Below are 15,065 nucleotides of genomic sequence, written 5' to 3'. Positions count from 1 at the left end.
TCAAACAGACCATAAAGCACCGGATGTATTGGGGGATTTGGATAACGAGTCGGAATTTACGACTCAGAAAATCAGAAGAAATTCACCATCCCGACGTCCGAGTTCAGAGGTATAACGGAACGTGGCATCGTGCAACATGAATTTAAATGACTTCCTCTTTCTCTTTTTACGGCAGTTATAACCCTCTCTGCTGCCCCCCTCTGGAACCAGCCTGTTACTGTGTCGTCTTCATTAGGACGACTGATTGACCTTCATCGTGGTAGTTTTTATTTAACTGACTTTTCTTTTTTATATTTCGAGCGCAAAACAGTTTTCTCCCTCCTTGTTTTAGTTCTAGCATCGTGAACGATGGTGACCCTGGTTTCACACTGTGTGGGCTGCAATCACATGGATCAGCGTCGACCAATAACAGAAGAGAGATGATCACACTATGTCACGTGAGTCCTAGCGCAGGATTAAAGCTGATATACAACGTGAGGTCAGGTGAACTGTGCAGAGCAGCTCTGCCTACAGGCACACAAGTATGTTCTGTATCTGCAGGAGGGAAATGTGTGTGTTGTGTGTGTGTGTGTGTGGGTGTGTGGATGATTTGTGCTTTTGGATTCAACTGTTCTTTCACTGTTTTCAGAAAACGTGAGGTCAAAGGTTTATTGTGCTTCTCGTTGCAGCTCCGTCGACAGGTTGATATTTAAATGCTTCTCTGAGATGTTGCGGGCTCGTCAGTCTCAGGGCAATGTGACGGTTGGACTGGTGTTTCTGGAGAGAGTGTTGTTTTCCACACTGACTACGGCACCGTACTGCATCTTCTTCTTCATTAACGTCACCTTGTTGTTCACCCTGAGGAGCAAAGCCTTGTTCCGTGACTCCTCCCGTTACGTCCTGTTGTTCAACCTGGTGATGGCAGACACGCTGCAGATGACACTGAGCCAATTACTGTACCTGCTGTCTGTCTGGCGAGTGCTGCTGACGTACCCCGTCTGTGGTCTGCTGGTCATGTTCTCAACCCTTTTCAATGAAATCTCTCCCCTCACGCTGGTGGTGATGTCACTGGAGAGATACGTGGCCGTGTGCTACCCACTGAGACACGCCGCCATCGTCACCATCAGGAACACCGCCGTGGCCGTGGCTGTTGTCTGGTTCTCCAGTTTACTAAACGTCCTCACTCGGGTTCTGCTGCTGTTAGACTTTCCCTTCGAGAAGCTGGACACGCTGCAGATGAGCAACTTTTGCAGCTTATTTGTCATGTTCCTCGGGTCGATGTCCGATGATTACGACAAAGCCTACACCTGTTTTCAGTTTGTCTCTGCGACCGTGACGATCGCCTCCACTTACGTGGGCGTGAGGGTCGCCGCCAGGTCGGCGTCTGCGGACAAAGCTTCGGCTCATAAGGCTCGTAACACGCTGCTGCTGCACCTGGTGCAGCTGGGCCTCAGTCTGCTGTCCACCATGAAAAATGCCATGCTTGTCGCCGTGTCAAAAATTGTCACGATGAACCTGCTCCTGCGCCTCCTGAATGTTTTTTATGTGTTTATCATCTTGCTGCCGTGGTGTCTGAGCTGCCTCATCTACGGGCTCAGAGACAAGAGCATCAGGCCCGTGCTCCTGTTCCACCTGTGCTGTTGTCTGAAGGTGTCGACCAAGACTCAGGTCTCGCACTGAGACAAAGGCCACGAGTTCACCTCTGTGTGTTCGTCACGTGTTTATTAAAGAGCAAGAAACAAAGAGGGAACTCGTGTTTGTGAAAGATGACATGTTTATAATTAAGTCTGAGGCCACAGAACTGTGTCAGGACATTCTCCGCAGTTTGTCTTCCACATGTCTGAGTCAGAAAATCCCTGGATCATTCTGATCAGCACATGACCACCGATGAGGAACATGTCGATCGGTCCTCCGACTGGAGACGAGGAGGAGCAGACGCCGGCCCACCGATTGGAGAAGTGTAACAGGCATTGGCCGGACCTCCGACGGGGAACGTGTCGAACGATCCACTGACTGGAGACTTGGAGGGGCAGACGTCGACCAGACCACCGACGGAGAACGTGTCGATCAGTCCACCGGCTAAAGACTTGGAACAGACGTCAGCTGGACTACAGACGGGGAACATGACGATCAGCCCACCGACTGGGGACAAGGAGGGTTCGGCCGGACCACCGACGAGTGACGCGTCCATCGGTCCATCGACTGGTGACGAGGAGGAGCAGACTATGGCCAGACCACCGACGGGGAACGTGTTGATCGGTCCTCCGACTGAAGACGTGGAACAGGCGTCAGCCGGACCACCGACAACGGACGTGTCGATTGGTCCTCCGACGGACGAGGAGGAGGAGCAGATGTCGACCGGACCACTGACGAAGAGCTTGTCGATCGGTCCATCGACTGGGGACGAGGAGCAGGCGACAGTCGGACCACCGACTGGGGACACTTCGATCGGCCCACCGACTGGAGACGTAGAGCAGGCGACGGTCGGCCCACAAACTGCCAAGAAGGAGTAGAGTTCAGCTGGACCACCGACGAGCAGCGCGTCGATCGGCCCACCAACTGGCGACGTAGAGCAGAGCTCTGCTGGACCACCGATGAGCGGCGCATCGACCGGCCCACCGACTGGCGACGTGTAACAGGCATTGGCCGGACCACCGACGGGGAACGTGTCAAACGGTCCACTGACTGGAGACTTGGAGCAGACGTCGGCCGGACCACCGACGGGGAACATGTCGATCAGCCCACCGACTCGGGACGAGGAGGGTTCGCCTGGACCACCGACGAGTGACGTGTTGATTGGCCCACCGACTAGAGACATGTAACAGGCTTTGGGCGGACCACCGACGGGGAACGTTTCGATCGGTCCACTGACTGGAGACTTGGAGCAGACATCGGTCGGACCACAGACGGGGAACATGTTGATCGACCCACCGACTGGAGATGAGTAGCAGACGTCAGCCGGACCACCGACTGGAGACGTAGAGCAGGCGACGGTCGGCCTACCACCTGGCAAGAAGGAGTAGAGTTCGGCTGGACCACCGACGAGCGGCAAGTCGATCGGCCCACCGACTGGCGACGTAGAGCAGAGCTCGGCTGGACCACCGACGAGCGGCGCGACGAGCGGCGCGACGAGCGGCCCACCGACTGGCGACGTGGAGGGGCAGATGTCGACTGAACCACCGACAGAGAACGTGTCGATCAGTCCATCGACTGAAGACGAGAAGGAGCAGACGCCGGCCCACCGACTGGAGACATGTAACAGGCATTGGCCGGACCATCGACGGGGAACGTGTCGATCGGTCCACTGACTAGAGACTTGGAGCAGACATCGGTCGGACCACGGACGGGGAACGTGTCGATCAGTCCTCCAACTGACGACGTGGAGACCGGCTGTACACTCGGAACCATGATGCTAGCAGGCCTGATGCTAGCCACCTGGGGTGCTGGCTGGAAGCTAGCAGGCCTGATGCTAGCAAACTGGGGTGCTGGCTGGATGGCACACTGGAAGACTGGGTGGGAGTCCGGAGTATTCAAAAAGTACTTGAGCCAGCCAGGCAATGAACTCCTCAATCAGGGCCTCAGGGAAACTTCCCTGCGTGCCATGCGCAGAGCCCCCTCCTTGTATTCCCATCTTAATTCTCTTTTAAATAGTCCATGAATACAATTAAAGGTGTAAATTAACTCACGAAGGTCCAAATCAAAAAAATTACCTGCTGGGTCCATTTTGTGGTTGGGTCGTACTGTCAGGGTTGAGCAGGAAGCAGGACCCAAATGAAGGAGTGCACTTTAAATAGTTTTTAATCAAGCAAAAGAAACTAAACTTATGGAGTCTGTAGGTAAAACAACAAAACAAAGTCCAACTAAAGGTGTCCACAAGAAGTAGCAAAAACAGAGTCCAAACTAAACACTAGAGCCAGGGGCAAAATCACAGACGTTCAGGAACAGATTGGGAGCCAAAACCACAGGGACATACCGGGGTAGACGACAAGGAAACCAACAGCATCTCGTGAACAGACTTGGAGAAAAACAACAGACGACCCAACAAAGACAAAGGGATGCACAGAGACTAAATACACACAAGGTGGGTGGGGCAAATAGAACACAGGTGAGACACATTAGGAACAGGTGCAGACAATCAACACGTGGGAAGGGACTTCAGAATAAAACAGGAAACCAAAACACGGCATCATGACACAGGGGCAGGAGACATGGGCAAGGTAAAAAGTAACTGACAAAAGACCGGGAAACAGGAAGTGCAAAACTAATTCAAAATGAAACAGGAAATGAAAACACAAGATCATGACAGAACCCCCCCCTCAAGGACCGAAATCCAGACGGTCCAAAAAAAATTTACACAGAGCAGGGTGGGTGAAAGGGGGCCAGGACGGACCGAAAAAACTGTCACTGGGGAACTGAACAAGGGTCTTGCTGGGGGGTTCAGCAGGCATAAGAGCTCTGGGGGACGGCCCGGGGCCAGGCATGCAGGCATAGCAGTTCTGGGGGAAGGCCCGGTGGCCTTGCAGGCAGGCACGACAGTTCTGGTGGAAGGCCTGTTGGCCTTGCAGGGAGGCAAGGCCAACAGGCGAAGAACGTGTCGATCGGTCCATCAACTGAAGACGAGGAGGAGCAGACACTGGCCAGACCACCGATGGGGAACGCGTCGATCGGTCCTCCGACTGAAGACGAGGAGCAGGCGACGGTCGGACCACTGTCGAGTGGCACGTCGATCCGCCCACCGACTAGAGACATGTAACAGGCATTGGCCGGACCACCGACGGGGAACGTGTCGATCGACCCACCGACTGGAGATGAGGAGCAGACGTCAGCCGGACCACCGACTGGAGACGTAGAGCAGGCGACGGTCGGCCCACCAACTGGCAAGAAGGAGTAGAGTTCGGCTGGACCACCGACGAGCGGCGCGACGGTTGGCCCACCAACTGGCAAGAAGGAGCAGACATTGGTCGGACTACCGACGGGGAACGTGTCGATCGACCCACCGACTGGAGATGAGGAGCAGACGTCGGCCGGACCACCAACGGGGAACATGTCGATCAGCCCACCGACTGGGGACGAGGAGGGTTCGACTGGACCACCGACGAGCAGCGCGTGGATCGGCCCACCGACTGGCGACGTGGAGGGGCAGATGCCGACCGGATCACCGACGAGGGTTGATCGGTCCTCCGAATGGAGACGAGGAGGAGCAGATGCCGGCCCACCGACTGGAAACATGTAACAGACATTCGCCGGACCACCGACGGGGAACGTGTCGATTGGTCCACTGACTGGAGACTTGGAGCAGACATCGGTCGGACCACCGACGGGAAAGGTGTCGACCAGTCCTTCGACTGGAGACGAGGAGGGGCAGACGTCGACCAGACCACCGATGAGGGATGTGTCAATCGGTCCTTCGACTGGAGACAAGGAGGGGCAGATGTCAACTGGACCACCGACGAAGAGCTTGTCGATCGGTCCATCGACTGGGGACGAGGAGCAGGCGACAGTCGGACCACCGACTGGGGACACTTCGATCGGCCCACCGACTGGAGACGTAGAGCAGGCGACGGTCGGCCCACAAACTGCCAAGAAGGAGTAGAGTTCAGCTGGACCACCGACGAGCAGCGCGTCGATCGGCCCACCAACTGGCGACGTAGAGCAGAGCTCTGCTGGACCACCGACGAGCGTCGCATCGACCGGCCCACCGACTGGCGACGTGTAACAGGCATTGGCCGGACCACCGACTGGGAACGTGTCAAACGGTCCACTGACTGGAGACTTGGAGCAGACGTCGGCCGGACAACCGACGGGGAACATGTCGATCAGCCCACCGACTCGGGACGAGGAGGGTTCGCCTGGACCACCGACGAGTGACGTGTTGATTGACCCACCGACTAGAGACATGTAACAGGCTTTGGGCGGACCACCGAAGGGGAACGTTTCGATCGGTCCACTGACTGGAGACTTGGAGCAGACATCGGTCGGACCACAGACGGGGAACGTGTTGATCGACCCACCGACTGGAGATGAGTAGCAGACGTCAGCCGGACCACCGACTGGCAAGAAGGAGTAGAGTTCGGCTGGACCACCGACGAGCGGCGCGACGGTCGGCCCACCAACTGGCAAGAAGGAGCAGACATCGGTCGGACTACCCACGGGGAACGTGTCGATCGACCCACCGACTGGAGATGAGGAGCAGACGTCAGCCGGACCACCGACTGGAGACGTAGAGCAGGCGACGGTCGGCCCACCAACTGGCAAGAAGGAGTAGAGTTCGGTTGGACCACCGACGAGCGGCGCGACGGTTGGCCCACCAACTGGCAAGAAGGAGCAGACATTGGTCGGACTACCGACGGGGAACGTGTCGATCGACCCACCGACTGGAGATGAGGAGCAGACGTCGGCCGGACCACAAACGGGGAACATGTCGATCAGCCCACCGACTGGGGACGAGGAGGGTTCGACTGGCCCACCGACTGGCGACGTGGAGGGGCAGATGCCGACCGGACCACCGACGAGGGTCGATCGGTCCTCCGAATGGAGACGAGGAGGAGCAGACTCCGGCCCACCGACTGGAAACATGTAACAGACATTGGCCGGACCACCGACGGGGAACGTGTCGATTGGTCCACTGACTGGAGACTTGGAGCAGACATCGGTCGGACCACCAACGGGGAAGCTGTCGACCAGTCCTTCGACTGGAGACGAGGAGGGGCAGACGTCGACCAGACCACAGATGAGGGACGTGTCGATCAGTCCTTCGACTGGAGACGAGGAGGGGCAGATGTCGACTGGACCACCGACAAAGAACGTGTTGATCGGTCCATCGACTGAAGACGAGGAGGAGCAGACGCCGGCCCACCAACTGGCAAGAAGGAGCAGACATCGGTCGGACTACCGACGGGGAACGTGTCGATTGACCCACCGACTGGAGAAGAGGAGCAGACGTCAGCCGGACCACCGACTGGAGACGTAGAGCAGGCGACGGTCGGCCCACCAACTGGCAAGAAGGAGTAGAGGTCGGCTGGAACACCGACGAGCGGCGCGACGGTTGGCCCACCAACTGACAAGAAGGAGCAGACATTGGTCGGACTACCGACGGGGAACGTGTCGATCGACCCACCGACTGGAGATGAGGAGCAGACGTCGGCCGGACCACCAACGTGGAACATGTCGATCAGCCCACCGACTAGGGACGAGGAGGGTTCGACTGGACCACCGACGAGGGTCGATCGGTCCTCCGAATGGAGACGAGGAGGAGCAGACACCGGCCCACCGACTGGAAACATGTAACAGACATTGGCCGGACCACCGACGGGGAACGTGTCGATTGGTCCACTGACTGGAGACTTGGAGCAGACATCGGTCAGACCACCGACGGGGAAGGTGTCGACCAGTCCTTCAACTGGAGACGAGGAGGGGCAGATGTCGACTGGACCACCGACAAAGAACGTGTCGATCGGTCCATCGACTGAAGACGAGGAGGAGCAGACGCCGGCCCACCGACTGGAGACATGTAACAGGCATTGGCCGGACCACCGTCGGGGAACGTGTCCATCTGTCCACTGACTGGAGACTTGGAGCAGACATCGGTCGGACCACCGATGGGGAACGTGTCGATTGACCCACCGACTGGAGATGAGGAGCAGACGTCGGCCGGACAACCGATGGGGAACATGTCGATCAGCCCACCGACTGGGGACGAGGATGGTTAGACTGGACCACCGACGAGTGACGTGTTGATCGGCCCACCGACTGGAGACATATAACAGGCATTGGCCGGACCACCGACGGGGAACGTGTCAATCGGTCCACTGACTGGAGACTTGGAGCAGACATCGGTCGGACCACGGACGGGGAACGTGTCGATCAGTCCTCCAACTGACGACGTGGAGACCGGCTGTACACTCGGAACCATGATGCTAACAGGCCTGATGCTAGCCACCTGGGGTGCTGGCTGGAAGCTAGCAGGCCTGATGCTAGCAAACTGGGGTGCTGGCTGGATGCTAGCAGGCCTGATGCTAGCCAACTGGGGTGCTGGCTGGATGGCACACTGGCAGACTGGGTGGGAGTCCGGAGTATTCAAAAAGTCCTTGAGCCAGCCAGGCAACGAACTCCTCAATCAGCGTGCCATGCGCAGAGCCCCCTCCTTGTATTCCCATCTTAATTCTCTTTTAAATAGTCCATGAATACAGTTAAGGGTGTAAATTAACTCACGAAGGTCCAAATCAAAAAAATCACCTGCTGGGTCCATTTTGTGGTTGGGTCGTACTGTCAGGGTTGAGCAGGAAGCAGGACCCAAATGAAGGAGTGCACTGTAAATAGTTTTTAATCAAGCAAAAGAAACTAAACTTACTGAGTCTGTAGGTAAAACAACAAAACAAAGTCCAACTAAAGGTGTCCACAAGAAGTAGCAAAAGCAGAGTCCAAACTAAACACTAGAGCCAGGGGCAAAATCACAGACGTTCAGGAACAGATTGGGAGCCAAAACCACAGGGACATACCGTGGTAGACGACAAGGAAACCAACAGCATCTCATGAAAACAACAGACAACCCAACACAGACAAAGGGAAGCACAGAGACTAAATACACACAAGGTGGGCGGGGCAAATAGAACACAGGTGAGACAGATTAGGAACAGGTGCAGACAATCACAGGGGCAGGAGACACAGGAAAAACAAAGTGAACAGACACAAGATACAGGAAAGGAAGTGAATCAACACGTGGGAAGGGACTTCAGAATAAAACAGGAAACCAAAACACGGCATCATGACACAGGGGCAGGAGACATGGGCAAAGTAAAAAGTAACTGACAAAAGACCGGGAAACAGGAAGTGCAAAACTAATTCAAAATAAAACAGGAAATGAAAACACAAGATCATGACAGAACCCCCCCCTCAAGGACCGAAATCCAGACGGTCCAAACATTTTTTACACAGAGCAGGGTGGGTGGGTTGGGAGCCAAAACCACAGGGACATACCGAGGTAGACGACAAGGAAACCAACAGCATCTCATGAACAGACTTGGTGAAAAACAACAGACGACCCAACACAGACAATGGGGAAGCACAGAGACTAAATCTACAGAGAGCAGGGTGGGTGAAAGGGGGCCAGGACGGACCGAAAAATCTGTCACTGGGGAACTGGACAAGGGTCTTGCTGGGGGGTTCAGCAGGCATAGGAGCTCTGGGGGACGGCCCGGGGGCCAGGCAGGCAGGCATAGCATTTCCGGGGGACCACCGATGAGGGACGCGTCGATCGGTCCTTCGACTGGAGACGAGGAGGGGCAGATGTCGACTGGACGACCGACGAAGACGGGACGTTCGGCCCTCCGACTGGCGACGTGGAGCAGGCCTTGGTCGGACCACCAACGCGGGACACGGTCGACCGGCCCACCGACTGGAAACGTGGAGAAGGCGACGGTCGGACCACCGACGAGGGACGCGTTGATCGGTCCATCGACTGGCGACGAGGAGGAGCGGATGTCTACCTGACCACCGACGAAGAACGTGTCGATTGGTCCATCAACTGAAGACGAGGAGGAGCAGACACTGGCCAGACCACCGACGGGGAACGTGTCGATCCGTCCTCCGACTGAAGACGTGGAACAGGCGTCGGCCGTACCACCGACGATGGAGGTGTCGATCGGTCCTCCGACGGACGACGAGGAGGAGCAAATGTTGACCGGACCACTGACGAAAAGCGTATCGATTGGTCCATCGACTGGGGATGAGAAGCAGGCAATAGTCGGACCACAGATGGGGGACACGTCGATCGGCCCACCGACCGGAGACGTAGAGCAGGCGTTGATCGGCCCACCGACCGGAGAAGTGATACAGGCAACGGTCGGACCACCGACGAGCGGCGCGTCGATCGGCCCACCGACTGGCGACGTGGAGGGGCAGATGCCGACCGGACCACCGACGAGGAACGTGTCGATCGGTCCTCCGACTGAAGACGAGGAGGGGCAGACTTCGACCGGACCACTGACGAGGAATGCGTTGATCAGTCCACCGACTGAGGACGAGGAGGGGCAGACGTCGACCGGACTACCGATGAGGGACGTTTTTATTATTTTTTTTATTTTAACTGACGTTTAACTAACTTTGTTATATTTTGAGCGCAAAACAGTTTTCTTCCTCCTTGTTTTTGTTCTAGCATCGTGAACTATGGTGACCATGGTTTCACACTGTGTGGGCTGCGATCACATGGATCAGCGTCGACCAGTAACAGAAGAGAGATGATCACACTATGTCACGTGAGTCCTAGCGCAGGATTAAAGCTGATATACAACGTGAGGTAAGGTGAACTGTGCAGAGCAGCTCTGCCTACAGGCACACAAGTATGTTCTGTATCTGCAGGAGGGAAATGTGTGTGTTGTGTGTGTGTGTGTGTGCGTGTGTGTGGATGATTTGTGCTTTTGGATTCAACTGTTCTTTCACTGTTTACAGAAAACGTGAGGTCAAAGGTTTATTGTGCTTCTCGTTGCAGCTCCGTCGACAGGTTGATATTTAAATGCTTCTCTGAGATGTTGCGGGCTGGTCAGTCTCAGGGCAACGTGACGGTTGGACTGGTGTTTCTGGAGAGAGTGTTGTTTTCCACTCTGACTACGGCACCGTACTGCATCTTCTTCTTCATTAACGTCACCTTGTTGTTCACCCTGAGGAGCAAAGCCTTGTTCCGTGACTCCTCACGTTACGTCCTGTTGTTCAACCTGGTGATGGCAGATACGCTGCAGATGACACTGAGCCAATTACTGTACCTGCTGTCTGTCTGCCGAGTGCTGCTGACGTACCCCGTCTGTGGTCTGCTGGTCATGTGCGCCAGCCTCACCAATGAAATCTCTGCCCTCACGCTGGTGGTGATGTCACTGGAGAGATACGTGGCCGTGTGCTACCCACTGAGACACGCCGCCATCGTCACCATCAGGAACACCGCCGTGGCCGTGGCCGTTGTCTGGTTCTCCAGTTTACTAAACGTCCTCACTCGGGTTCTGCTGCTGTTAGACTTTCCCTTCGAGAAGCTGGACACGCTGCAGATGAGCAACTTTTGCGGCTTTTTTGTCATGTTCCTCGGGTCGATGTCCGATGATTACGACAAAGCCTACACCTGTTTTCTGTTTGTCTCTGCGACCGTGACGATCGCCTCCACCTACGTGGGCGTGATGGTCGCCGCCAGGTCGGCGTCTGCGGACAAAGCTTCGGCTCATAAGGCTCGTAACACGCTGCTGCTGCACCTGGTGCAGCTGGGCCTCAGTCTGCTGTCCACCATGCACAATGCCATGCTTGTCGCCGTGTCAAAAATTGTCACGATGTACCTGCTCCTGCGCCTCCTGAATGTTTTTTATGTGTTCATCATGTTGCTGCCGCGGTGTCTGAGCTGCCTCATCTACGGGCTCAGAGACAAGAGCATCAGGCCCGTGCTCCTGTTCCACCTGTGCTGTCGTCTGAAGGTGTCGACCAAGACTCAGGTCTTGCACTGAGACAAAGGCCACGAGTTCACCTCTGTGTGTTCGTCACGTGTTTATTAAAGAGCAAGAAACAAAGAGGGAACTCGTGTTTGTGAAAGATGACACGTTTATAATTAAGTCTGAGGCCACAGAACTGTGTCGGGACATTCTCCGCAGTTTGTCTTCCACATGTCTGAGTCAGAAAATCCCTGGATCATTCTGATCAGCACATGATGAAAACACCAGTCGCTCGCTGTGAATCCTCAGGAGATTCTCCTGCTGCTGTTTCCTCACCTGGACTCAGTCAGATATTCTCCAGAGGTTAAACCAGGAGGCTGAAGGAGAAAGTGCAGAGAATGTCCGGACACAGTTCTGTGGACAAAGTCCCGTTGTAGTTTAGTCAGTGTGTCTCTGATCAATAGAATTTCACGGTGACAAGGACCACGACAATATGTCATTGAAAGGTTTTTAGGGAAGTCGGTGTGCTGGATGTTGACGGTGAATGATTCAGGCGTGATTCCACCCGAACAGATGGAGGGGAGAGGACTGGGGGGGGGGGGGGGGTGATGCTCCAGAAACCAAACTTCACTAATTAAACTTCATTAGTCAAACATGTGAAAGGTAAAGGAACAAAATGATATGTGGGATACAGTGATGTTAACGACATATTAATAGACACCCCTGTCTTATTTTTCATTGTTTATCATAATTATAATTTTGTTAATTTATGTGTACCTGACATATTCATGTGCACTAGCAACTGTAATGTTGTAGTAAACTGATGATGATTTGAATGGCAACTCAGGCAATTTGGGCAGCTTAGGGGTCCTCTGGGTGAGACGGGGAAGGAACACACGTCACTCATTAGACAGACAAGCTGCAGTGTGCAGACATGTTGTGCTGATGTGTGTGTGTCTCTGCATTTCCAGAACCGGAACCGGAACGCCTGGAAGTCTCTTTTATGTCCACGCGTGCAACAGATACGATATGATTTCCATTCATAACATTTTGTAATTCTTCCTAAAACAAGGGAAATATTTGTCCAGATCCAAAGTCTTGTGTGTGTTTTGTCGTCTTCCTTAAACAGTTTTGTCCTGATCCAGACACACAGCGACATCTGCTGCTTTGCATCTCATGAGTGTTTGTGAAAAAAAAAACATTAAAAATTATGAAACTGTGTTTGAAATTGTATTTTTATTCAAACGTACATATAGATGCAGCTGCAAATTGAGTTGGACTCAGTTAAGCTGTCAGAATGACTTTCTGACAGTTAAATGCAAAAGAGATATTTTCAGGCTAAGATAAGATAATAAAGACTTTATTAATTTCACAATGGGAAAATTCACTTGTCAAAGCATCAAGAGTCAAAAGGCATCAGGGAAGAGGTCGATAATAAAATATAGCAAGAAAATATAGAATACAAGTAGAAAAGAAACGATACAAAAGAAGCTATATACATTATATACAAAGAGTGCAAAGAGTAATTGCTTAATGAAAAAAGGCTTGTAGTGTCTTTTTGTCAATATATGTAATGTGAGTAGCACATGTGGCTTACATTTTCTTACTTTGGAATGTTAAGTTAGGGACCTCCTGATGACCCCTTACCTTTCCTTTTGACCCCTCTTCGTTCTACGTCTTACATAGTATAACTCAATTCGAACCGTATGTTCCTTCTTTAGAAAACAACGGACCTATATAAATGTAAGCCCGAACCAGTGTCTGCAGAACTTTCCTTTTGACCGGACACTCTCCAAGTTCTGCAGTGCTTGAATTGATGCTGGTCTTTTTTTAACAAACCTTTATATACAATCAAGATGGTGTCGGCGGACTTCTCTTCAATACATCTTCACATCATGCTACTTAGTATACAACAAGAATTTGGCGTCACGAACTCCGGCCGTGTTGTGTCCTGCTGCCTCACTGACGACTTCAATGTGCTGACTCCCGCTTCAAGCCGGCAAATACGGTAAGCATTTTCTCACAAGATTGAGCGCTGGTTCGTTCGTTGAAGCTGTGTGTGTATGCTGTCTGGTCACACCGTGAAGGACCTTGTGTGTTCTCTGCTGATGTTTGGGTGAGTTTCCGTTCTAAAATGGTTTGTGGCGTTGTTGAAAACGCAACAGGGGGGAGTTGAGGAAATTAAAGTGAAGGATAAGGAAGAGATGTAGAATAGTCTAAGTAGTAACGGGAAGGTGAACTAAAAAACTATGCAAGATTAATGGAGACTGGGCCCTCAACTCCTTAACGGTAAGACATGTGTAAATTAGACACTGCGTAAAAGTAGGCTTTAAGGAATAGTCGAATTGGGTTAAAGGAAAAAAGAGAGTGACAACCCTGGGCCCAGAGAAAATTTGGCTTGAATAAAAGAGGAAATAAGGAAATAAGAAAAAAAGTAACAGGACGCCGCTGATTTGGACGAAAGCCCTCTGGGAGGCGGTTTAAGACCGGCCACAAATCCTGGGAAGTCACTAGGTGAATTTCAGGTCAGTTCAAGGAACTGGAAGGTGTAGAATGAAAATTCAATTGTAAGTTCCCACTCAATACACTAGTTGACGAACGCTGTCTGAAGCAGCCTCTCATTGAATATCTACACCTCAAGGTAGCAAACATTTAGAAAAGAAAAAGATAAAGCAAAAAGGAGTGGCGAAAGCATGCTATAGGAATATTATGAATGAATTGATTTAGAGGAATTAGAGTTGAATGCTGTTTGTGCTTTTGGGATGGTGTTGAATTGGCTTTGACCATACTGTGCATATTTCTGCTGGATGGTTGGTTTTTGTGTGTGTGTATGAGAGACAGTTTGTGTGTGTGTGTGTGTGTGTGTGTGTGTGAAGCTTGTCTCTGATGTGTTCCAGCTGTGTGTGATAGGATGTGCAGGGGTTGACAATAGGAGATTTACTCATTTGTAAGGAAAAATATTTTGTTTATTACTGTTAAAGACTTATGAAATAGATATAACGTTGTTTTAGATATAAATGACCTATGTGTTGGCAGATAATGTGCGCGGATTATATTAAATTACTTATTGTATAGTTGAAATGACCCAGTGGGTACATAAAAGGCTAAATTCGTGTCTGTTTCTTTTTGTTCTCCTTTGGTGTGTGAGAGACGGAGAAGGAGGAGACGGAGAGAGAGAGAAGGTGCTGGCCAGTGCGTCACACGGATTGATGTTTGCTGCTGACAGCGTGTGCAGCTCCTGAATCCAGTCTGATCAAGGCCAGTGCGGTTTTATCCACAAACTCTTTTAACAAACACCTGGTTCTGTCAGAGATTTCTTCCTGTTAAAAGGGAGTTTTTTCTCTCCACCGTCGCCAAGTGCTTTGCTCATTGTGGGATTTGTTGGGTTTTCACTGTAATATTGTAATATTGACCTCACTATGTAAAGTGCCTTGAGACAATGTATGTTGTGATATGGCGCTATACAAATAAAATTGAATTGAATTGAATTGAATTGAATTGAATTTTTTACATATATGTGAATTCTCATTTATAGTATATACATTTAGTTTGTAGTGTTTGGTTGCTTACATTTATAGGTTATTATAAACACATTTCTCAATTTGGGGTTAATAGAGGGCATCCATCTGCTTTTGTATGCCTAAGATATTTCATGTTGTGTTCATTTAATAAAGATAAAGGAAA

The 15,065-nt window shown here is 52.2% G+C and overlaps 2 protein-coding genes across 2 annotated transcripts; both read left to right on the top strand.

Annotated features, from left to right (window-relative positions):
* The first annotated feature begins 705 nt into the window (after positions 1 to 705).
* On the top strand, positions 706 to 1,659 carry LOC118300256 (odorant receptor 131-2-like). Its single transcript, XM_035624537.2, has one exon. The coding sequence runs from the start codon at positions 706 to 708 to the stop codon at positions 1,657 to 1,659; it is 954 nt and encodes a 317-aa protein (XP_035480430.2).
* Positions 1,660 to 10,475: 8,816 nt separating this feature from the next.
* Positions 10,476 to 11,517, top strand: LOC118300254 (odorant receptor 131-2-like). The gene has a single exon (XM_035624536.2). It carries the CDS (start codon positions 10,503 to 10,505, stop codon positions 11,454 to 11,456), a length of 954 nt encoding a protein of 317 aa, XP_035480429.1. The 5' UTR covers positions 10,476 to 10,502; the 3' UTR covers positions 11,457 to 11,517.
* Positions 11,518 to 15,065: the final 3,548 nt, after the last annotated feature.

Source organism: Scophthalmus maximus, chromosome 2 (assembly GCF_022379125.1).
Source record: "Scophthalmus maximus strain ysfricsl-2021 chromosome 2, ASM2237912v1, whole genome shotgun sequence".
NCBI lineage: Eukaryota > Metazoa > Chordata > Actinopteri > Pleuronectiformes > Scophthalmidae > Scophthalmus > Scophthalmus maximus.
The sequence above is the reverse complement of the archived record's forward strand: the minus strand, read 5'-3'. Positions and strand labels throughout refer to the sequence as shown.

Bases quoted from the DNA above. Each gene is read 5' to 3' on its own strand.
- LOC118300254 (XM_035624536.2), top strand. From the start codon at position 10,503: ATGTTGCGGGCTGGTCAGTCTCAGGGCAACGTGACGGTTGGACTGGTG.
- LOC118300256 (XM_035624537.2), top strand. From the start codon at position 706: ATGTTGCGGGCTCGTCAGTCTCAGGGCAATGTGACGGTTGGACTGGTG.